This window comes from Xiphias gladius, chromosome 11, assembly GCF_016859285.1.
Source record: "Xiphias gladius isolate SHS-SW01 ecotype Sanya breed wild chromosome 11, ASM1685928v1, whole genome shotgun sequence".
NCBI classification, from domain to species: Eukaryota; Metazoa; Chordata; class Actinopteri; order Istiophoriformes; family Xiphiidae; genus Xiphias; species Xiphias gladius.
In genome coordinates this window covers 711,164-735,257 of record NC_053410.1, presented here as the reverse complement: position 1 = coordinate 735,257, position 24,094 = coordinate 711,164, and the positions used below count along the sequence as shown (strand labels likewise).

The 24,094-nt window shown below is 42.5% G+C and overlaps 2 protein-coding genes across 7 annotated transcripts; one reads left to right on the top strand and one right to left on the bottom strand.

Annotated features, from left to right (window-relative positions):
• The first annotated feature begins 541 nt into the window (after positions 1-541).
• Positions 542-3,293, top strand: LOC120796402 (barrier-to-autointegration factor-like). Of its 4 annotated transcripts, none has more exons than XM_040139207.1 (4): positions 542-666; positions 772-837; positions 2,275-2,405; positions 2,880-3,293. In XM_040139207.1, the coding sequence occupies exons 3-4, from the start codon at positions 2,280-2,282 to the stop codon at positions 3,024-3,026; spliced, it is 273 nt and encodes a 90-aa protein (XP_039995141.1). In that variant the 5' UTR covers positions 542-666; positions 772-837; positions 2,275-2,279; the 3' UTR covers positions 3,027-3,293. The 4 variants fall into 4 exon arrangements, with proteins under 4 accessions (XP_039995141.1, XP_039995145.1, XP_039995144.1 ...); XM_040139210.1 differs by having other exon boundaries at positions 559-666; positions 750-837; XM_040139209.1 differs by having other exon boundaries at positions 568-636.
• Positions 3,294-4,349: 1,056 nt separating this feature from the next.
• entpd6 (ectonucleoside triphosphate diphosphohydrolase 6) lies at positions 4,350-23,138 on the bottom strand. Of its 3 annotated transcripts, none has more exons than XM_040139204.1 (14): positions 23,014-23,138; positions 21,435-21,738; positions 20,296-20,372; positions 19,940-20,083; positions 16,794-16,869; positions 12,422-12,457; positions 11,929-12,017; positions 11,149-11,228; positions 10,542-10,606; positions 8,989-9,090; positions 8,732-8,872; positions 7,413-7,469; positions 6,965-7,077; positions 4,350-6,659 (listed from the first exon to the last, which is right to left on the bottom strand). In XM_040139204.1, exons 2-14 carry the CDS (start codon positions 21,691-21,693, stop codon positions 6,576-6,578), a joined length of 1,323 nt encoding a protein of 440 aa, XP_039995138.1. In that variant the 5' UTR covers positions 21,694-21,738; positions 23,014-23,138; the 3' UTR covers positions 4,350-6,575. The 3 variants fall into 3 exon arrangements, with proteins under 3 accessions (XP_039995138.1, XP_039995139.1, XP_039995140.1); XM_040139205.1 differs by lacking the exon at positions 23,014-23,138 and adding an exon at positions 22,805-22,923; XM_040139206.1 differs by lacking the exon at positions 4,350-6,659 and having other exon boundaries at positions 8,704-8,872.
• Positions 23,139-24,094: the final 956 nt, after the last annotated feature.

Genomic DNA, 24,094 nt, shown 5'->3' with positions numbered 1-24,094 from the left:
CAGAAAAGCAACTCTATATGAGTGCGACTAGAGAGGGACAGACAAATGCGAAGAAGCCCATTTTCCTTTGCTCAACGTTTCCAGTTTGTGCTACTTTAAACCTCGACTCTCCTCCAGAGGAAAACTCTCGAAACCTGTCGAAATGTATCTGATAACTTCAGATCCTCAGAAAGGGAGAAATGACGACGCACAGAGTTTGATTACAGATGAACTTTATGAAGCAGCTGAAATCAGCTCCACTTCACCAAATCAATGATTCTAATATAACGTGTTTTATTCTGAAAGGCCGCCATTCTGCATAACGAGCACTTGACGTATATTTAGGTGCTGGTACTTTTGTACCGTTACTTTACTTGTAACAGAGTACTTCTACTTCTACTCTGTGGTGTTAGTAACGTCCCTGAGTTCTTCCTCCACCGCTGATCAGTAGAGTCGTGTTGTTAAATTCCCTCCGAGTGACTCATCTTCAACGCACGCCATCTTTGACGCTCTGCGCCCTGACGTCACGCTCAGGGCGTCGGCTAATTCGATTCGTGTTTCCGGGTTTCAGAATAAAACGCCTCCAGTTAAACAAAAAAGAAAGTTTAGTCTTTTTTGCGGGATCCCTCGTGCGTTTTGAGGTGTGTTTGACGTCAGGTGAGTCAAACCGCTTCCGGACTCTACCAGGTAACTTCAACCCGATGTTTAACGTTTCCTCTGTGCGGCAAAAATTGCGATTTGAGTCCAGCTTTTTCAGATTTGTGTTGAAGTGTTCGCTGTTTGTGTCTGTAGCCTCTGTCTGTCTGACCCCCTTCCGACCCTCCAGGACGTGACCCCGAGTCTCTACCGGACCAGCAGGTAAGGCCTCCTTGTGAACGGGTTTGTCTCTGTACCACCAGAGTCCAGCGGGAGCCTGCGCGGTTGTAGTCTGCTTCTATGAGAGCAGCTGGTTTCACTGGTTTTACTGGTTTCACTGGGAGACGCCGGCAGCTGCTCACAGCTTCAGTCTGATGGTTTCGTTTAGTTTATTTTAACCAGAAAAAACCAGATCAGACGAAAACCTGGATCAGAGCTGAAGGCTGGCAGCATGGATGGCCATTGTTCTACAAAATAAAAGCCCCGAGCATGTCGGCTGGAGGATCACAGGCGTGTTCACACGGTGTGTGTGTGTGTGTGTGTGTGTGTGTGTGTGTGTGTGTGTGTGTGTGTGTATGCGCGCTGACACTAATCAAAAGCCTGTTTTGAGAAGTGAAGTAAAGGACGACCCTGAATCTGCAGGTTCAGATAGAGAGAGAGAGAGAGAGATGGAGGGAGAGAGGGGGAGAGAGAGAGAGGAAGAAAGAAGGAAAGAGAGAGAGGGAGGAAGAAAGGAAGGAAGAACGAACCCAGTGAGGAAGGAAAGGTTCATCTTTTTCACCTCGTCCGTCAGGATGTAAACCTTCTCCAGCTGATCCCTCTCCCTGCGTCTGGTCCTTCAGATCCTCTCGGGTTCCTGTTCTACAAATGTCCAACCTGTTTGACATGGACGGATCGTGAGAAAATGGGCCCCGGGGCCCAGACAGATAAGAGACCCCCCCACCCCTCCTAAACAGCACCCCCAGATTGAAGGACTGTACGTGGTCGCGTGGTTTCTGCTGGTTTGGTGTCTTTTAACTCAGCTCTGTGACTGCCCAACACTCATTTGGAGACACTGTATAAGGTGACGGCCTACGGGGCCTATGGGGGCCCACGGGGTATACAGGGGCCGACGGGGCCCAGGGGGGCCTACAGGGCTCACGGGGGCTCACAGGGCCTACGGGGACCAACGGGGCATACAGGGGCCCACGGGGACCTAGGGGGCCAACGCGGCCTACGGGGGCCTACAGGGCTCACGGGGCCAGCGGGGCCCTTTCATCTGAGAAAACTAGTTGCAAAAGTCGCTCAATCACGTTTTCATCAGTCATTATCGTGGATTATTTATTCTTTGTTATTGTCGGATATTTTATTCCATTTTCTTTTTCTTCTCACTATTTTCTTGTGAAATTATCCGTCTGGCGGCAGGACAGCGTCTCGTTGGTAGAAGAAAATCAGAAAATGTCCATCTTTAGTTCCCAGAGTCCAAACTGTGTCTTTAGTCTGAGCAACAGTAAAAAAACAAAACACCGATTCCGTTAATAATTAGATGAAATGGAGAATAATCAATAACGAAGAACTCGTCCCCCACAGCAGCAGTAGAAACCAGCACGGCGAGCCGGCTCCGGCCAGGACTGCTTTTGTCTCCTCTGACTGTCTTTCATTCCGTTTCATATGTTCCAGCCAGGATGTCGACCACGTCCCAGAAGCACCGGGACTTTGTCGGAGAGCCGATGGGGGACAAGTCGGTGACGGCTCTGTCGGGTATCGGAGAGATTCTGGGGAAAAAGCTGGAGGAGCAGGGCTTCGACAAGGTGGAGAACCGACGGGGAGACACACGCTAGCTTTACGTCAACACTGACGTGACCCACACACAACGGCCGCTACTCTCTAAGGTTCTGTGTAGCGCCCCCTAGAGGCTGCAGAGATCACTACAGCCACAACATGCCCAAACGACAAACGCGTGAAAATAAAGCAGGACTTCGGTACTGAATTTGTGAATGTGACCTGCCTGAAAGGTCATTCCACCTTAGTTCAACATCATTTTATCTTTCCTCTAAACATCACTTCCTCTAGCAGCAGTCTACAGACATTTTTCCTTTTCACAGAACCAACAAATCAAGCGTTGTTCTATTTTCCTCTCGTTTTTTTTCCTGTTTTCACGTTTATCTCACGTTTATCAAACATTTATCAAACGTTTAATCCCTTTTTTCATGTTTTTCATACGTTTATCTCACGTTTTTCACACGTTTATCTCACGTTTTTTCCCGCTCTCTACGTGTTTTCAGGCCTACGTGGTTCTGGGTCAGTTCCTGTTGTTGAAGAAAGACACTGAGATGTTCACCGAGTGGCTCAGAGACGCCAGCGGAGCAAACTCCCGCCAGGCCAAATCCTGCGCTCAGTGCCTGAGGGAGTGGTGTGACGCCTTCCTCTGAGACTCCACCTCCTGCTCACCTGTGGCCCCACCCCTTCCCGTTCTTTCTCAGCTCACTCGCTTCCTGCTTCTGAGGCTAATCCATGATAAAGCCTCTCTGTTGCTGCTGCTGTCGTAAAATGTTTTTCAGGTGAATTTCCAGCCTCCTGCAGTTCCACCTGGACAACGGTGAAGTGACGTCAACCCGACGTTTACCTGTTTACCTGTTTGATGAGCTTGTTTCACTGGGGAAAGTTTACATAAATAAAAGCTTTGTGTCTCAAGTTTGTGTGAAGCCTGAAAGATGGAAAACGAGTGTCTGCCACTGTTTCTCTGTGTGAACGCACAGTTTTCATTTGGAACAAGCCAAAGTCCCAAAACAGCGATAACAAAAAACTTTCCCAGATAAAAACAACACCCGGAGAAACCTCAGCGACAGCTGCTGGACACAACCGCGACCTGAGCGTTTAACTTACTGCGTTAAACACCAACATTAGCGGGCTGACTGGAATCCAGCCCGTAGTCTCAGGTGTCCTGCCATGAACTGACCCGTTGGTGGCGCTAGATGAAAAGTCAGGAGATCAACCAAGTTATTGTATATGAGATTTGGACGTTAAGATACCTTTGAGTCACATGTTTAAATGTATTAAATTGTAAGTTAATGTACTCTTGTATGTTGTATATTGCATTGTACTATTAGTCTCTGGACCTTGTGCTGGGTCTGTGCCACTGTCACATGTACTGTTAATCACCTGAGAGTTAGGCTGCTGCACTACTGCTGGTGTAGCCAACACCACATCCGTTTATTTTTCCCAAAACTGTAAATTAGAAACAACCATTTGGACGTGATTCGGTTTGTTATTCCACATAAAATGAAGCATCAGCTAAAAAAGCCACCGTCACTCGGGTCTGGATCTTCTGAGGGTCTTTAGAGACTCAATGAATCCACCACAGACTTTAAACCAGCTACAGAGTCTTTATTTAGCTGTTTGACACCTGCAGGATTTCAGAAACACATTCACATCTGTTTATTGCAGATTGGTGCATTTTGTACCACACTCACATGTTACAACCATTAACAGTAGAAGCAGGAGCTCCTTCAGAGTAGAAAACAATCAGACTCGCTGTCGACAGAAACAGAATATATCAAGTGTAACTGCATGAGGTCAGAGACATGAACCCAGTCTCAAGGTTTACTGGTTAAACTGGGACGGAGGAGCAGACTGGTCCGATTTAAACCCGCTGAGTGTTTCCTGAAGACGACCTCCGATGATCAGGTGTGAGTTAACACACAGAGAAATCGGGCTTTAAGAGGAAAAGATCTGCTTCACTCAGTCGGAGACTTTTCTGCCCGACGCCCGGCTGATTTTATTTCCCGTGATAGTTTAAATGTTTCAGTGCTTGCTAAAGGAAACGCAGGCTGCGGGAACTTCTGTCATGAACACTAAATAAAAAAATGCAAATCCTAAACGCTCAAAAGCGTCTCTGTCTGGACAGTTTACACCTGGTTCAGAGGACAGTTCGGTCCTTTGAGTCCTCGGAGACGGAGATTTGAGTAAAGCGACAACACAACGCCTCCCGCATCACAGCCTCCTAACAGAGAGAGTCTAGTGCCCAATATCCCGTTCTGACTGAGCCTGACTGTTCTTTTACTGACCTTGGGAATAGCACACCGACAAACTGAGCAATTCCCAGAGCTTTCAACCACACCTCGTGGCCTTCATCACGTGATATCGTAAAACTTCTTGACACCTGAGCGAACTCATGAAGGCAACTACATGCTGCTGAAAGCTCCAGAAAATTTCCATGATAAGAGTTTTTTTTCCGTCAAACTACATTTCTGATGATTTGATGCTGAAAAACGTGACGTTCGCGCGTCTTTTCAGTTGGGGGGGGGGGGTTAAAGGGTCCGGGTCACACCGTGCTCGGACCAGAAAGTGGCACCGCCAGCTTCCTTCTCGTGGAACAAGTGGCGCCATGACGCTTGGTGAAAAGCTGGACCGTAAATTAAAGCGGTTCATCTAATGGACATATTCATACCATTGTCTCCTGCGTGTCGATGCTGCGTCTCTGAAGACGTGGGGACCACACACGGCAGCTTTTTAGGCCGACTCGGATTTTATTGACTCCGTATCCCTTAAAATTTGGCTGAGTTAGGGAAAAGATCAGATACAGGCAGAGACAAAGCTCATTTAAATCCTTACCGATCGGCTGATAAAGGAAACTATTAAAATTAAAGTCTCAGACTTGTGAGATGGCTGGTCAGAAATATCTTAGGGCGGGTGCTGGGGGATCGGTCTAAAGTCCCGGGACCTGCCGATCGTCACCGGGAAAATGTAGCCGCCAAAGTTTCCTAACGTTGACCTCACACACTTCGCGTTCCTCCGGATGTTCCAGAGGATTTTGGCGAGAACAAGAATCTTTTTGGCACAAACGCGTCAGTTTCAAATATTCGACATCAGAACAAATTCAATACAAAAACACGTGATAATCGACCTTTATAACTGAGATCAGTCAAATATATAAAGGAAATTAAATATTGAAATTAGGATTAAAAGGCTAAAGCAGATTAAAGCTCCTGAACGTTTTAATTGCTGCTGATAAATGAAGCTGGAGTAAAGTCTGAATAAAAAGGGTTAATGTGTCTGTGTGCAGCTGTCGGTTACATCGGAGATCCAGTGTTTATGGTCTGGAGTGTTTCCGTGAGGTCACTTTGTTCAGAAAACAGAGGGAACTTTGAGTTTCTGTCGAAAACCTGAACTCGACTCGTCCTCCTGAGCTGAAATATGAACCAAAGTGCAGCTGAATCCACCGAAGAGCTTGTAAAGGAGGAGAAACCATCAGAGCATCTGATTGGACGGTCAGACTGGTCACGTGACCCAGGGGAGAGCGAAGCCTGACAGCTGCTGACGAAGACCAGGTCCTGATGAGCTGTTGGCTGGTCTTTGGTGCCAGGGGATGATGATGCCGCTGAGGGTCGTTTCTCCATCAACGCGTGCAGCAGATAATATCAGTTATCTACTTTCTCGGTGAATATCGACTCAGTAAATGTCAGTGAATTTCTGCAGGACGCTCTGAACCTGAACCTGAATCTGAACCTGAACTGGCCGTTGCTACAAGTCACAGAATCCGGTTTAACACTGGCGGTGGACTGAGGCCGAGCCTTGTTCTCCTCAGAAATAACACAAGTCCTCACTTTAACGTGTTGGAGGACGGATAAGTATTTAAACAAAGGACTTTGCTCTTTGACCCCAACAAATCATTTGCAGTCTAATCAGGTTTGGTTGAGTCTGGAATTTTCTGGGACCTCGGTGAATCCGTGCGGACTTTCTATCAGCTCGGATATCGAGCGCATCATAAACGATCCGTGGGGATCAGGTCTGTCGGTTTTCCGGGGCTCTGTTTCGGACTCTTCGGGACCTCTACTGAGACCAACAGCCCGATCCCCTGGGACCAGAGACCAGCCAATAGAAGGAGGCGGCTCACAGCAGGTGTCAGGCTTCACTCAGAGGATCTGCAGGAGCTTCAGACCCTCCTCAGGGCGTCCAGGGTCATTTCAAAATAAAAGCCTTCATTGTCTCTTCAGGGACTCGATGTAATGGAAAGTTGCTCCCAGAGCCCAACTGGTTTCCACCTGGTTGATGGTCCTCGCCAGCTGCAACACACACACACACACACACACACACACACGTTTGAATCCCTTTAGAGGACACTGCATTGCGTTACATTCGTTTCCAGGAGACCTAACCTAACTCGTGCTTGTGATAACGTGTCCGTGTTACAGGCCATATTCCAGTTATTCGCCCCTTCCTCTCTTCCAGTTAATAAAGAAACTGACATGATGCTGAGGTTGGTTGTTTAGACTCAACACGCAGTCTGACCGGGTTGTTTGGTGTCCGTCAAATCTGGCAACTCGGCCTCTGGACTCCAGATTCCAGTCCCGACTGTGGGGTTCCTCACCTTGAACTGTTTGTGCGGGGGGAATCCGAGCTCCTGCAGCAGGACCGAGATGTAGACCAGGTCCAGGCAGAGGAACGGACTCTGCAGCGGACTGAAGGACGGACTGCTGCACACTGCAGCAACACAACAGCGCAGCGGGAAAAACACAGGTCAGATTACAGCAGATGTTTAACAGCTGGGGAGAAGACGACTCAACAAGCTCCACCAATCACAAAAACGGAGGCAAACGTGCGACGTCAAGTGTATGTGGCTCAAACTGAAGTGAATTTAAGGCAATAAACTGGAAAAGAGAATTAACGGAAGATCGTTCATCAGCATCTGATCTGACTTCCTGGTTACACGTGACGGTGCTTATCATCAAACATATGTCGATGTAGGACGGTCTGAAAAAGGAAGAAACCTCAGAGCTGCAGTTCAGAGGATCTACCGCCGGGTGGTGCTGTCTCACCTCTTTTAGCTGCATCGATGTAATCGGCCACTTTAATGGTTCCTCCCTTCTTCTCCTCTGAACAGAGAAAACACAAAACCAGACCCCGGATCAGAGTCAGTGCAGAGAGGCTGGAAAGTTTGCTCCCGTTCCCATTCAGTGTTTAACGGACTGCAAATTGTTTTTAGTCGGGTCTGTATCGTCCACGCGACACAAGAATGAGGAAAACACAGTTTGTCTGAAACACTGACATACATGTTAAATATAAACACATCTGGACGGCTGTTTTGTAAATGTGCCAGGCTGTGGCCGATCAGAGTTTCACTCAGTCACCTGTCACTAATCTTTTTGCTCTGCGTCCTGGCTGAGTTCTGTGTTTTAAATCCACCACGAAGCCTCTGGGTAACTTTCCGATCCTGCACAGGACTGAAAATACACAGAGAAATACTCAGGGACGGAATCGTTTTTACTAAACTCCGGCTCAAAGGGACTTTGGATGCATCGGGAGGTGAACTGACCAGTTGGTTAGAGTTTACCTCCATGTTAGAGCTCAGGTGCTTTAAGCACAAACGGAGCCTCATCTCCCAGATCCTTAACTCTCAACCCCGTCAATGCCAGAATCCCACTGAACCTGTGTTTAAGTTCAGTTTAGTTGAACTCTGGCTCCAAAATCGCAGGAAAATCCGTGCAGTGTTTGCTGCTGTGGATGGTGGAGCTGCCCTAGAGACCACAGCTCCTCTCTCCTTTAGAAATAACCCTCCACCAACACCTCCTACCCACCAGGTCTCCCAACATCTGCCTGAAGTTTTTCCCCACTAGTTGCAGCGGTACTAATAAAATAGTATATCAGGACTAAAAAATCTGGCAAAAGCCACAACTGAGGACTTGATTAGAGATTATAAGTGTTAAAAAACTGTAATCACTTATTGAAACTGGAAGATCCAGAGGTGAAAGAATCTGTGAATAGTGAGAACTGAACGAGGTCATTTTTAGTCTCTAATATCTTTTAAATGACGATTTGCAGCAAACATTGTCTATAAAAGTTCATGTTCCAGATGTAGATTAGATTACGGAGCCTTAGTTGAAGCCCTATTTTCTGAAAACACCTCTGAAGCATGAAACAGGAGGAGAGAAATAATTTGTGATGGATAAAATCGTCAAAGTCCAGATGGATTACAGATTATTATTGATTTGTTATCGGGTCAGTATATTGTGCTAATAGACGCTGGTGGGGTTTCTACCAAAGGGAATGTTTGATTTGCTGTTTATTAACTTGAGTAAATGAATTTTCCCACGGGACCTGCTCACTCACTCATTCAGCGTTAGCGTTAGTTTCCTACCGATGACTCCGAGGTCGACGGCTCGGTCGTAGTAGTAGGAGAAGGCGTAGAAATCCACGTCTGCAGCTTCAGTCGCCTTCATCACCTTCCTGTACAGAACCTTCTCCACTTTGGTCAGACACGCTTCGTAAACCGGCTCCCCTGAGACACACACACACACACACACACACACACACACACACACACACACACAGCTACAAGGTTCCTGCGAGCTCCAGCTACACGACTGACCAATCAAATCACTGTATGGACTTTACCTGCCTTCTGTCCCTTCACGGTGTAGGTGACATCAGCGTGCTCCCACCTGCCCGAGTACTCCGGAGCAAGGCAGGGGCTGACCAGCTCAGTGCTGCCACCTACTGCACACACACACACACACACACACACGCAACAAGATTTAAACAAGATTTAAAAGCACAAATATCACATTATACAACCGAAGAATTGAATGAAAACATCTGATTACACAGCAGAAGAAGAACTAATCCCTCCTGCTGATGGAGACAGGACTTGGAGTGAATACACCTCATTTTGGCAAATTTCTACACACATGGCTCTTTATATTTTAGCTGCTATCTTTCTATTAAATATTTGCTGTTAGGTGAAAACCTGTAACTACACTTTTTTGTCATTTTCATGCTTTGAATAGAGTTGAAGGATCGGGTTCTTTTTTAAGAGCTGAAACCACCTTTTCAGAGCCAGAACCAACACCCACCTGGTGTTTGCTCCTGACTGCTTGGATGTCTGTGACCTTTCAGAACGCTCCATTTGAATAAACCAACATAAGAGGCTTGACCAGTACACTGTGAAGCCATACAGCCATATAAGATTTGTTTTAAAGATAGAAAAATGAAGCGGTTTTATGTTGTTTATCATGTTTTTTTAATTTTGTTTATCCTTCTCTAGCCACTAATAATTTTAGAGAGAAAAGGAAGTATGAAACCACTGATTTGCTTCATATAAAATAAGCAATCACTCTGGAAATGAGTCATTAGAGCAGTAGCATAAAAGAATATACCTTGTGCATACTGTGATGTAGTGAGTCATAATTGTAAAATAACATTACGCTCGTTAAGAAGGTTTTTGTAAAAACATTTAAGACAGTTTCCACTCTGTGATCGTCTATCATCCAGCTCAGGAGGGAAATATCTGGCTCTTTAGCTGCTAAATGCTCCACTGCACTCAGTTGTCAGTTTATCAGGAAAACCCAGCTAAAACTAAGTCAGTCTAATCCAACAGTCCTGTAATAAATCCGCCTTCATGAAGGCTATGAAGTTCAGTTTTTGTTGAAACCATCTAAAAGAGGTGCTCATTCAAGTTTCTGGTCATTTTGAAAGACGTACTTGCTGTTAAACTGTACTGCCTTATACTGAGAAGTGTTTCTAATATCTCTTACATACCATCCATATCAATGAGATGAGGCAGATTAAGTTTTAAGGGGAAATTTAAGTGAAACAACAGAACATTATAAACTACATCGTTAAAATAAGTTTGAGCTTCAGGAAACTGGGACTGACCGAGGGCCTGATCTAAATGTGCTTTCTGTTATTTTGTCCACTCCCTGTACGTACGGACAGAAATACAGACAGCAGGGTGGATCTGTGCTGCAGCTTCTTACAGGAGCTAAATCGCAGCAACAGCTGGCAGGCAAGGAATTAATCTTGCTGTGTGTTATTAAAAGATTAGATAATGGCTTATTTATCTGACAGGAGGGGGAGGGAGGGAGAGAGTCTATAAAAGGCAGAGATGAAAGCAAATTGAAAAACAAGAAGAAAAAAAAAAAGAGTAAAAAAGAGGGTTATGTACGTACGAGGCGAAGCGTCGACGCCTCCTAAGACGGCGAGACGAGCCGACATCAGACCCAGACCCAGATAACTGCAGAGAGAGCAGAGATTGACTGATTTAAGGACATCCAGGATACCCGACACAACCACACTCAAATGATTAGTCCTTTAATTAATGATTCACACAGCACAACAGTCACCTGCAACAATTTTGATTGACTGATTAATCATTTAACTTACTTTTCCAGCAAAAATGACAATAACTTGCTGGTTCTGGCCTCTCTAATACCAAGATTTCTTGCTTTACGTTGTCTTATATGACAATGAAGTGAAAATAAGACAAATTAATACATTTGATGATATCTGCTTCAAATAAAGGCCTGGTACCTTCTGCAGTTGAGGTAAATAAAGGCCCCGGTCACTATTTGAGGATGTACAGTATTTCAGCTTCAGTAAAAAAAAAAATTGAACACGAAAATAAGGCTTGGGCGAGTTGAAATATCCAATATTCAAATTATTACTTTGAAATATAAAGATATGAAATGGGCAGGTCTGTTTCTCTACTTACTTACACCATAAACAAGTCAGTGCAGAGTGTTTTGAGAGTGTGTGTGTGTGTGTGTGTGTGTGTACCTGTGAGTGTAGACGGTGTGTGTGTTATTGAACATCTGGAAGGACCTGATGTAGTCGATAGGTGAGGTCTGGATGGTTTTCTGCACAAAAGAATACAACGTCACCAAGTTAGCCTTCCAGGAAACAGGTTTTGGTGATGTTGTTATCAGTGACTTACAGTGAGTTTCTACTCCTAAACCACTGTGACTCAGTTAGCAAACCTCCGAGGTCATATCTGAGTCCTATCTGAGTCATATCTGAGTCATATCTGAGTCACATGTGATGCCCAGCTCCACTATCGCTGTCTAATAAAGACATAAATAGCCCAGAATTTTTTTTTCTTCATGAATTGGGCTGAAACGGCTTGGTCAGCGTTTGTTGGTTCCTCGGTTTCAGCCCCCCCCCCAACATTATTACAGGCTAAAGAAGATTTGCATCAGAAGAAGACGAGGATCTTCATGGTGATCCAGTGAACTGATGACGTGGTGAACTCCTCTGCAATCCCTCGTGTATGAAGCCTGACCTAGATAAGAAACCAGACCCCCCCCCAAACACACACCAGCACCAGCAGCACCATACCCCCTTCCTCTCTCTTTTCTCCCTTTCTACACCCTCCTCCCCCCTCCTGATGTGAGGGTGTTTATTTGGGATTAATGTGGCATTTACAGATTAAAGCCTCTAAGAAGGAGCCACACTGTCAGTTTGACTGAAGAGAGAGAGAGATCTTCCTCTCTGAGTCCACCCCCACCCCCACCCACACCCCCCTTCTGTGTTGGTGTTGTCTACGTTGGTTGTCCTCACCTCGTCCTGAGGGCTGAAGGTGATCTGAGTCGACCCACCACCCAAATCCAACATCCCAACTGTGGACGAGTCCGCACTGCGAAGACCACCTGACAAAGAGAGAGAGAAGTGGGGGGTTGGGGCAGGAAAAGAAAAGAGAGTAAAGAGAGGGAGATTAGGAAAAATAGAGAGAGCTGCAGTATAATCCAATAACAGGTAATCACTATTTCTTGTCCACATTAATCTGGTTTTAAACACACACACACACGCGCACAAACACACATGCACACGTACACACGGCCAGATTTTATAAATTAGGTTTGAAATATGAACCAAAAATTGGAGGAGAAACGCAAGTGTGGTCGTAAGATTTATGGTGTGTGAGTGTGTGTCTGTGTGTGTGTGTGTGTGTGTGTGTGTGTGGTTGTGAGAGTGTGTGTGAGTGTGTCCGTGTGTGTGTGTGTGTGTGTGTGTGTGTCCGTGCGTGTGATGGTGAGTGTGTTTAAATTCTCACCGGTGAGGAAGTTGACGGTGATCCATGCAGAAATCCCTGAATAGGGAAAATGAAAAATAAATTACTGGGGACGAACCGCTACTATGCAGATGATATTCAATTCTACATCTACTTCAGTCCACAAAACATGATATAATTGTGTCTATTACGTGGCTGCCCACACCCATTAGAGTCTACAGCTAACATGCTAACATGCTCACTATGACAATTTTTTAAAAATGATTTCAATGGGTATTTTATGCCATGATTAGACAGCGGAAGTGGAGAGGTGGCAGGAAACAAGGGAGAGAGAAATAAAGCAAATGTCCGGATCCAGACTTGAAGCTGGGACGTTGCAATTCATGGTCACCATCTCAACCCCTAAGCCAAGGGAGGGGCCTTCATAACAGTACTTATGTGCTGATGTTTAGCTGAGGCTGATGGGAATTTCATAAGTTGCAGTTATTTGCATCAGTTTGCAGTTATTTCATCATAAATCAAATTGCTGGACAAATTTAAAATGTGACCTGACAATGGAGCTAAAGGAAAAGTCAGAGGATCAGCAAAGATACTACAGTTCATCCAAAAGGGAACATGAATGTCTGAAACACATTTCATCAAAGTCCGTCCAACCGTTGTTGAGATGTTTCAGTCTGGACCAAAGTGTAAAAATTTTACATTGTTATTTTTACACTTTTTATTACACTTTTATAAAACACAATGGTAAGCTTATTAAGCTTATGGGAAAATTGTTTTGTCAACTGCTGTACTCATAAACCATGCAAAATTTTAATTTTCCAGTACTTCGGTTTGTGACCAAAATGTCACATCAGTGTCAAAACTTATGATATAACTGAAAGCTCCAGAAAAGCTACTTAATGGATCTCAGAGTGAGATTGTTTTCTTTCTTTATTTGGGTTTAAATTGTGCTTTTCTTTGAAGGAAGCTAGTTAGAAGTTTTCCTCTTACTTGTTACAAAATCACATGGTTCTTTTCCACAAATTTCCAAGGAAATTCTTAGGAAATCACAGGCCTGTGTATAGAACATTGCCCAATAATGTTGCTGATTAACGTCCTCTTTATTGACAATCAACTAATAGTGCCAGTATCACACCGCACCGAGCTTATGTCCACCTCCTGTACACTGACATACTAAGCGGTGGTTTGATAAAGCAGCAAAATGTGGACAGATGAAGTAATTTAAACATCAATTGTCAAAAATAAAGATATAAAGAGCGACATGCTCTGAGTTCATCGAGGATCTGCTTATTCAGGTCAACTCAAAGACGACATTAGTGTCTCTGGCAGAATATTTGCACTCAGCTGCATGCATTAGTGCCTTTTACCAGCGACCTCTGACCTCACCCACATTCAGAAGTGGATGATTAAAGGGCTTGATAGAAACTGTATCATAGGAGCTTTACCATAAAACTCTTAGGCAGAGATGCTAAGAAGCAATTTTCTAACAAAACAAACAAGTACGGAGAGAGACTCGGCTTTAGGTCAGAGAGCTAAACACCGGCACTTAGCACCCTTCTGCCCCCCAGTAACCACTCCGAGATCTGCATTACAATAAGTCGCTTCCATTCGGGACACTCGGGGGGTAATCTCAGCCAGGGATAAGCATCAGGGCCAAGAATGGCAAAATATCTGAGCGATAATAAGGCTGATGGAATCCGGTTAGACTTCTGAAAGGACTGTTTATCTTTTGCTCGGGAGCGACAGAGGAGGAGGAATCTGTCCATTAGTGGCTCGCTGACGGAGGGAAAGTGGACTGGGATAAGAAGTTAATTCAGTAATCATTAAAAGACATTTATGTTCGAGCGGAGTAACAAGCTGATCCCACTCAGAGAGAAGGAGAAAACATTTCAGCCTCAGAAATGAACGGAGGGGCTGGTTAATCGGCCTCCCTCCCTCCCTCTTCAAGATTAAGTGGGACATTATTCCACACGGTCATAACTGCAACTACTTTAAAAGGATTGGATTATATGTGGGCGAGTTTCGTGTCCATACAGGGCGAGCGTTTAAAACACAGAACTTACATGTGATTCCTGTCTACATATGTCTGTCTGTCTGTGTGTAAATATATATATGTCTATATAGGTATCCAACAACAGTAGTATTATTGCAGCAGGGTTCATTGTGATGGCAGATGAGGAGAAGGTTACTGCAGGGCCAAAACTGTGACCCAGCAACCAGGAGGAGGGACAACAGGATAAGGGGCTTCAAAGATTTGGAGCAGAAAGGTTCACTTCTGGATCCAGGAGGGATGATAGGACACACGAAACTGTGCAAAAGTTCCTCTGAGGAAGCTCTAGTCGTACAGGTTGGAGGAAATATCGCCAGGATTCCCGAAGCATTTACAGGGTTTTCCTCAGGGGAAAACTGCAGTAGTCTGATTACTTTCTGAATGCACTGCATGTGGTGAAAGTCCTAGAGCCCGTCAGTTCAGCAGAATCTCCACGGTTTAGGTTGGATAGGTCATTACTGTAGTTTCTATTAGTGTCAGTGTCATGCTGATCTGGTAATTGGTCCATAAATCACTATTAAAATCACAAATCGATTTATTAACGTAATAAGAAAAGGCAAGAGTTTAAATATCAAGTTTTATCTTTTGTTACATAAAACAGTTGAAATAAGTTTTGTTGCTGTGCTGAGTGAAAAAAGAGGAACAGGACATTTTTTTAACTAACAGATGTTTTCATTCCCCACCAAACTCACCACGTAAAGAGATTCACTAAGTGTATTTGGAGCTGGATTCAGATTCGATAAAATGCCATCTGAACCCATCCCTATGAGCGTTTCATTTTACAGTGTAAAAATCAACCTGTCAGAGCTCTCAGGTGGACTGTTTCTGAATGACCTCCAACCTAATTTCATGTTACCTATTAGCCGACACATATACTGAAACCAACGTATCTGCAAAAGCTAATATGAGCTAGTTTGTCAGCCTGGCCGCTTTACGGGCCTAGCTACAGTTTGCTTTAGATGTATTCGTACTCAGGTATATACATCACCTGTGTAGACCGCTTAGAAGATTGTTTTCTTGACAGTTTCTTGACACTTGACAGTGGATTCAATAGTAGTTTATCTTTTGAATTCATGTTAAAAATCGCACATGTACTCTGTGTGGGTCGATGGTGTTGCACGATGAAGCTGTTGATTCGTGTCTTTCAAAACCACAAAAGGCCAATATTTAAATGCCCATCTCAGTGTCCTAGAGTCAAAAGTTGACGTCTTCAAATGTCTTGTTTTGTCCAAAACTCAAAGATATATTCAGTTCACTGTGATAGAAAACAGAAAAACAGAAAATCCTCACACTGATACACAGAGGGTAATAAATGTTGGTCAGCTGCAGCAGATCCTGGTTAATGTTTGACTGTATTGTCTTTCCAGAGCTAAATCACCAGTTTGTTTGCTGAGCCACAGGAGGAGGTTTGTCTCCTGTTTCATCCGATTTTTAATCCTCCATATTGGCGGTTTTCGTTGGGGAAATCAGAGATGGACCTCTGAGGTTTATGTTTGGTGAAAAACAACAAGGAAGAGAAACAGGATCCACTCACTGTTCATCATCCGACCTGCTTCACAGATTAAACAAATGAAATGATGAGGAGATGTAGAGACAAACAAATTCTCTGTAATCTAATAAACTTATAAAGAGATGAGGATCGGGTCCAGTGTGTGACCTTCTGAGAGGTTTCCAGCAACCTACAGAGATTTCTTTTATCAGGGAGGACCAGAAATCTTACGACAGAGTAAATCCACTAGACAGGAGACTGGAGTTCTGGAGGCAGACAACCCCTTACATCCACGAGAACACAAACCGTCAAGCGTTCTTGTACCAAAACAAACATGGACGACAACCAGCAGCTCGTTCGGTTTCTGTTCAGAGACATTTGTGTTAGAGAGGCCAAAAAAGGAGGAAAAAAGCTCAGTTTGGTGAGATCCTGGATGGACTGTAGAGCCCACAGAGACCTGGACCTGGAGCTACGTGAACTTCAGGTGAAGCTGTTTAGACGCACAGGTGACATCACTGGTTACCGATGTCAGTCACAGATATCAAACGTGATTAAAAAATCTTAATGAGAACGTCCGAAGATCGGAGTCTTTACATATCACACACTATAGGATTTTATCTGCAGACTGTCAACACCAACTGACCCAGACTAGAACAGACCAAGACTGTTTCAAGACTGAAAGAGACCCGGTCCAACTGACACAGACTGGGACGCACTAACTGACCAAGACTAGAACGGACCCGGTCCAACTGACCCAGACTGGGACAGACTTGGTCCAACTTGGTCCCATCAGTCATCACAGTCTTCAGATTCATCACTGGAGACAGAGTCCCGATGTGGGGCCTCAACTTTAATGAACAGTAAAGACACGTTACCTTCGTCAGTGCCGTCCATGATGGACACGCTGTCGTCTGTGAACAGAAAGGGAGACTCCAGAAACAACGTCCTCACCTGCCCACAAGGAGAAACAACACATGCTGACAATGAGTCACATCCGTGTGTGTAAAAGAAACGATACTGGACTAGTTATTGAGTTTTTTAAGCTTTAAACTTTTTTCAGTTCGTGAGCACTTCCTTCAAACATCCTTATTCAGTTGGGATAAGGATTATAAACTGGCTCATGACGTACTGTAAGCTGCATTATGTTTAAAACATGGAGACTGGAACTACTGGAAACCAGTCTGAGTGTGAGCTGTCACATTTTAGAGCTTTTAACTCACAATCTCATTTTTAAATACTAATACTCATTTATTAGCCTGTTTCCAATAAAGACTTGGGACCTCATTTACAGTTTGAAACCAATTAATCAGGTCAATCAATCAATCAGTCAATCAAAACCTTTCATACAGGTTTTACAGATAACTGACAAGCCGATAAGACAGAAATGTGAACAGTAAAACAATTTGAGGCTAAAACACACAAAAAGACACAAAAAATAAATGGAAAAAACCAGATTAAATATATAAAAGACAAAGACAAAATGGATGAGAGGGAACAGAACCTTTAGAACTCAAATACAATACAATAAATGATTAAATAAAATAAATAATTTCTATAAAATATTCTAATCGTATCCAGGCTGAAAAGTTATCAACACTTGGAGCTGTTCTCAGTCCAAAAGTCTGACAGTTGGTGGTGATGTACAAAAAGTCATTGACTTGAATGGGAAATTTTTACATGTGTTAGTAGCAACTGCCCATATTAATTAATTAACTTAATATTTATCAAAGGTGTGAATACACAACATACACCAATGATAAATCTCTTTAAACCTGGCTCCCTAAATGCCACATATCGTCAATACTTCCCTCTGAAAGTCCTGGTAGCCTTAATGTAGAGTTAATGTTGTGGACAAAAGCAGCCAACAAGAAAAATAAATCTAAATATATTGATTCAGATTTATTTTTCTGTTATCATGTAATTATTAACATTAATAACAAAGTCATTTATCAGTATCACATATTCCAGTTTTATCTAAACTGTCCTCTCTGTGTTACCTTACATATCTGTGTTACTGTCTTATTATATTGTAATATAATCATATTTTTATATTATATTTAATATAAACTGATGCCCCCCCCCCCCCTCGTGTAATCAGCTCTGTGTTTGGCTGAATCAGGACCGGTCTGATAATAAGAGCAAAGCTTCAGATTAAAATCACATTTTGGCTGAACGCTCTAGTCCTGTTATTACTGATTACTTAAAAGCTTTAATAGACTTTTTCTTTTTTGGCTCTGACGACCTGATGATGATGATGAGGAGGAGGAGGAGGAGCTGTGCGGGGATGAAGAAGCATCAGCTTCCTGTGAGGATATTAGCTGATGTAATGGAGGGGAGCTGAATGGAGATTATTGAATTTACCTGTTGATCAGGTGTTTGATTACTGATCAGATTCTTCATATGTCTTTAATGTCTCTGTGTATTTAAGGGATTGTTGTTCTCTCATGTTATTGGAGGTTGAAGTTACTGAGGTTGTTTGTTTCCCAATTACTTATTAACTTATATTTACATTTTTTTGGTTTTACTTTTATTTAATCAAGTAAAATTATTTTTATTCCCTTTTTATTTGTCTATTTTATTTAATTTTGTATTTAAAATGTATTTTTATTCTGTTTTTTGTGTTGATTTGATTGTGTTTAACTGTCCAAGTATTCACAAAACCAGGAAAAATGAAAACAAACAAACAAAACAAAAAAATATATATTAATGTAGTTATATGAAATAATAAATAATGAAATCAAATAATGAAATAACATTCAATCCAACATGAGACACTGACATCCAAGATTAAATAAATAAATACATTCAAATGCATTTATAAAATAAAATATGATTCGATCCAACATGGGACCTCGACATGCAGCATTAAACAAAAATAAAGTTCAACTCAAAATAAGATTAAAATAAGACTGTTGATGTTAGCCTGACTCGTACTCTACGCTTGATCTGCTTCTGCCAGGCCGGCTGGCTCTGAACTTGTCTTTACTATTTATTTATTCTCTACACTCTGCTCTTTGCACATGAGGAAAACCAGAACACTTGAATATATCAGGGCTGCTTTTAAACCGGGACTTCGCTTTTTTATTTATTATTCTCATAACTGTATCTGGATGTTATCAATCTTCAGCACTTTATGCCTCCATCTGCACCTTATTTACAACCGAACTATCAGTCAATATCCACATTGGTTAGTCTTTCTGCTTATTTGTCTCAGTCGCTGTGTTCATGCACCTGTGGACATTCGTATTTCTATTTGTACTGTATTGTATTTATCTATGATTCAATCCAACCTGCAACACTGACATGCAAAAGAAAAGTTCAAATAATAAATAAAAATTAAAATTAAGTAATCAATTTTAAAAATCAACATGGGAACTAGATATGCAAAAAAAAAAAAAAAGACTTAATAGCATCGAACCCGAACAAGGTAATGAGAAAGGTGTTACTGAAAACATTTTTATATGTAAATATCCTGCCATTATGTAAAGGCGGATCTGATGTGGAATCTGCTGATCACGGAAACAATTAAGCTAAGAAAGGTGCTGATGTGGAAGGTCGAGGTGTGTGTGTGTCTGTGTGTGTGTGTCTGTGTGTGTGTGTGTGTGTGTGTGTGTGTGTGTGTGTGTGTGTGTGTGTGTGTGTGTGCTGTACAATCCCAGCTTGTTAACACCAAGGTGTTGAGGCAAGACGGTGGGTTTGGTGCAGACTGAGAGGAGGGGATGTCAGGTAAAAAAAAGAAAAAAGAAAAAAGATCCATTCATCCATTAACCAGCAAAAGGTTATTTTCTCATGAATTTTCCAAAATCCACAAAATGTCCTTTTTAGACATTTTTGAGTGAAGCTGAGAAAAGAGCTTCACAGTTCAGGGTCAAAATTGACAGTTGAAAAGGAAGCAGGTAAACATAACTGAACTGTGGTGAATCTTGTGAGTCAGAAATAGTATGGAGTGAGTGTGTGTGTGTGTGTGTGTGTGTGTGTGTGTGTGTGTGTGTGTGTGTGTGTGTGTGTGTGTGTGTCTCACCCTGTCCAGAAGGTGGTTGGCCTTCTCTCCAGGGAGCAGGCGTAGGCCAGCCGTGGCCTTCAGGACCACAGGGGTGATGTTCCAGACGGAGGAGGGGACGTTAGACTTTGCCACCTCCAAGAGCTCCATGATCCCCGATGAACACTGGACACAAGGGTGAGGTTTTTTTTGGGGGGGGGCAGAGAATGACACACCATGTTACTGAGGCCGGGTATCAGTCCTATCAAACTTTTATTGGTGGACTGTTCCTTTAAGCAGTGGAAACAGCCGTTAACGGGGACAACAACACAAGCGGAGGAAAATAAGACGTTAAAGCCTTAAAGATAGAAACTGGGATATATACACAGCATCTGTACCTGCTCTGGATCATCAGCGTACGCAGACAGTCCAGGTTTGATGGCTCTGAACGTCTCGTGGGCCAGTCTGGGAGCTTCTGCAGTTCAAAAGATCACAAACATAAAAACGCACGCCAAGCCACAGTTTCAGCACAAGCAGAGGGTAAAATGATCGTAAAGTTTGTGTCCACTTGTCTAAAAAGATAAGAGAGAGGCAATAAGTCCCGATGCCTCATTTAATTGAGTTTTATTCCATTTCTGACGGACTGATCCTGGACCTGTGCCTACGTGTGAGCTGTCATTAAGCTCTTAATGACAATCCCAGTCTGTATAAATAACAGGTGCTGCCATTAGTCCGGTTAGCGCTGCTGCTAACAAAGGAGCCAAAACAGCACTCAGCCTGTGTGATTTAGCTTAGCGGTTAAATGCGATAACGAAGGCATTTGGCCGAGCTCCGCAGGAAACTTTCTCTAAGCCTAATAAACCAAAAACCTCTCAAACGCTCTAATGAGTTTGTGTCCATTTCGACTCTGCCAGCGGCTCCAGGACTTAGAGGCTGAAAGCTCCTCTTGTCTGCTGGATTCACATCTGGTAATTAATGTTTTGGGCCAACATGTGTGGATTTTAAATACACTAAAAGCAATTCAGAGAGGTCTGCTTCATAAACCTTTACAATTTGATCTGAAAGGATCCATACGAATCCATTTAGCTGCAACTATAGAGGCTTAGCATCCAAATATCCTGTTTCATATCTGGAACAAATATCAGAATCTGTTCCAGGCTTAATTCAGTTTAGTATCTGGATGGTTCTGTCCTCCTGTGTGTTCTACTGCTCACTACTGTGGTTCACTGCGATTCACTGAGCTGTTCCAGGAAGGCAGAGAGCAGTAGGTACAGAAGCAGGGAAGAAAAAGAAAACTGGCCTTTTTTTTTGGAGCCAGGACATTTTGGGCATTTTTGCTTGAAAAATTACGAAAATGATTCATCGATTACCAAAATATTTGCTGATCAATTTTTTGTCAATCCACTAATCAATTAATCGACCAACTGTTGCAGCTCTACACTTCACATGTCCTTACTGTTTGGCTTGTAGGACAGCGTATACTCTCATATTCCACTGTGCTCCGCTGCGTTCTTACGTATTCTATCTTCTGTCGTACCTTTGCTCTCTATCTGGAACTTGAAGACATGGATTCTGGTCCCAGTGCTCCCAGCGTCGAACATGATGCCATACCGGAAGCTCCGTACAGCAGCGGAGGCCGGCCCGGCGTCTCCGATCTGGTCTGAGGTGGGCCGTTGGTGAGGAGGTAGTCTGTAGGCCTCAGGCTTCAAGGCGGCGTAGTGACGCTTCACAAACATCAGGTAGGCGAGCAGGCAGCCCACGAAGAGGAACACTCCGGCCAGCTTTGGTCTCTTCATCGCGACTCATGCTGTGTGGAGCTACAACAGCTGCAGCCTGAGAGTCTGAGAAAAATGTTTTAGGAAATGCTTTAATATTGACATAAAACAGGAGACTTTGCTCCACACGCTGGAATCCCCCACTTCATTCTAGTGTGTCGGAGGCAGCAGGTGGTGAATGCTGTAGATTTATTTGATCATTAAAAGTACACATGTTGTAAAACATTTACGTAACACATTTTACAACGACTTAGAGTCTGCTGGTTCATTTCCCCTCAACCCAGGGTGCCTGTAAATTTGACCTAACTATATCAAACTCAAGACTTTTCAAATTTACTGTTTTTCATAACTAAGGGCATTTAAAGCTACTGCTGACCTATCAACAGATAATGCCAGTATGCCAGCTTAATATTTTAGGTCATCTAAGGCAGTGGGCTTAGTAAAAATACTTTCTGAGTGACAAAAAGACCTATAAAAATAGAACAGTTTGGTATTTTGTATATAGTCACCTGGGTATATATATACATGTTTGCCTATATGCAAACTGACATCAAATTGGCACCTATCTGAATGGGGTTTGGTGTGGATTCAGATGACTTAGTCTAATCTGTGAGTAGCTGTAATTAATGCAACAGGACTTAAATTTAGATTAAACAAAATAATGAATAACTTTACATTTTGGCTGTTTCTATAAAGAAGATTTCCGAAGACCAGGACTGGTTAGCAGCTAGCCAGATGACAATTTCTGTCTTTAAAAGCTTGTCTTTTGCTGAAAATTATTTTTTAAGTGATGAAAATGGATTAAAATAAGAACTGCCTGGTGTTTAAGATCTAATGGTATTTTTTTTTTTAACCACTGCCAGCCTACTGATTCGTGACAAGTGTTGCATGTGTAAGCTAACCAACATTAAATTGACAGATTTCTACACGGAGTTTGGTGTGGAATCATGTTAGTTGCCCTGATTAGTGAGTGAATGCTGCCACCGCAAAAGGACATCCATACCCTCACTCCACTGATTTTAAATGACCATTGAGCCGGCACTGAGCAGGCTCAGTGGAGAAAACACATCAATGTTAATCATTAATATCTGCCTAAAAGCAAACGGAAATTAAATTAAATTAATTAACTAACTTGAGCAGCTGCCGTTACTACAATAGGACGTCCACAAACCAACACAAACTGTGTCAAACAGCCATTCGATGTCAGGAATAATATTAGACTGGCAGCACGTTAGCCGGCTAGCATGAAGGTGCTAAACTAGCAGCAGGCTAACAACGTCCCGCCGGTCAAACAGCAGTTTTCTAGCTACAGAACAAACAGGAAAATGTGTGTTTACCCACCGAGCAGGAACCGTCAGCGGCTGCTCCGTTAATTCAACACTCCATTCACTTTTCTCCTCATTCTAACCTCTGAACTAACTCCATTGTCAACATCGCATCGCTGTCTGATGACGTCAGAACGCACGTCACTGGTAACGTGGCCGAAAACACGAGGCACAATAGCACGTTTATTTTATTTTATGTTTTAATAATTATTATTATTTATGATTATTTTCTCCTCAGATAAATCATATCAATCAGCTTCAATCCAAGAGTGTTACTGTCTAATATGGAAAACAAAAAACAGAAAATACACGATAAATAATAAATTAAACTTTAGAGTATTTTTTGCTGAATTTAGAATCGAGCTGAGCAGCAATAACAAATACATACCTACGATTAATCTGCTTCCATCCTGCCTAAATGTTGTTTTATTAACACTTCTTGTTCTCATGGATAAAGAATGATAGTGTAATGGATGGTCTGGGTTCTCTCACTCTTATTTTATATGTGTGACATTTTTAAATAGAGATTTTAAAAAGAACACTACAGCACTAAATTAAAGATAAAATTAAATTAGATTTATTGTATTTTTCTTCTAAGTCGTTAGCCTATGTATTTGATGTATTTAGTATTATTGTCAGTTCTTGTTAATGCCCTTTACAACAATGTATGTTGTAAATGACGCCTGGCTGGTTTTGAAAAATAATAAAAATAAAAATAATTTAAAATAAAAATGTTTTTAAATAAATAAAAAGAAAAACACGATGCCACTACCATTTTCCTTTAGCATTTTTTCTTTAATCTAAATTTGTTGTAACTCTTTACAGGTAATTAATATTAATTGTCTTGTTCGTCTGTCTTTATTCATTTAAATCTCAGAATCTAAACGTTCATTAGTTGTGAGAAGGACTTTTGTACATCACCACCAACTGTTTGAGATGACTGTGAAACTTTCCTGGACTACTGGAAAACTGAACTCAGCGTGAGATATTTACATTATTATTATTATTAATATTATTATCATCATTATTATTATTATTATTATTATTATTATTATTATTATTATTATAATAGACAGATGGAAGCATGAATACGTTTT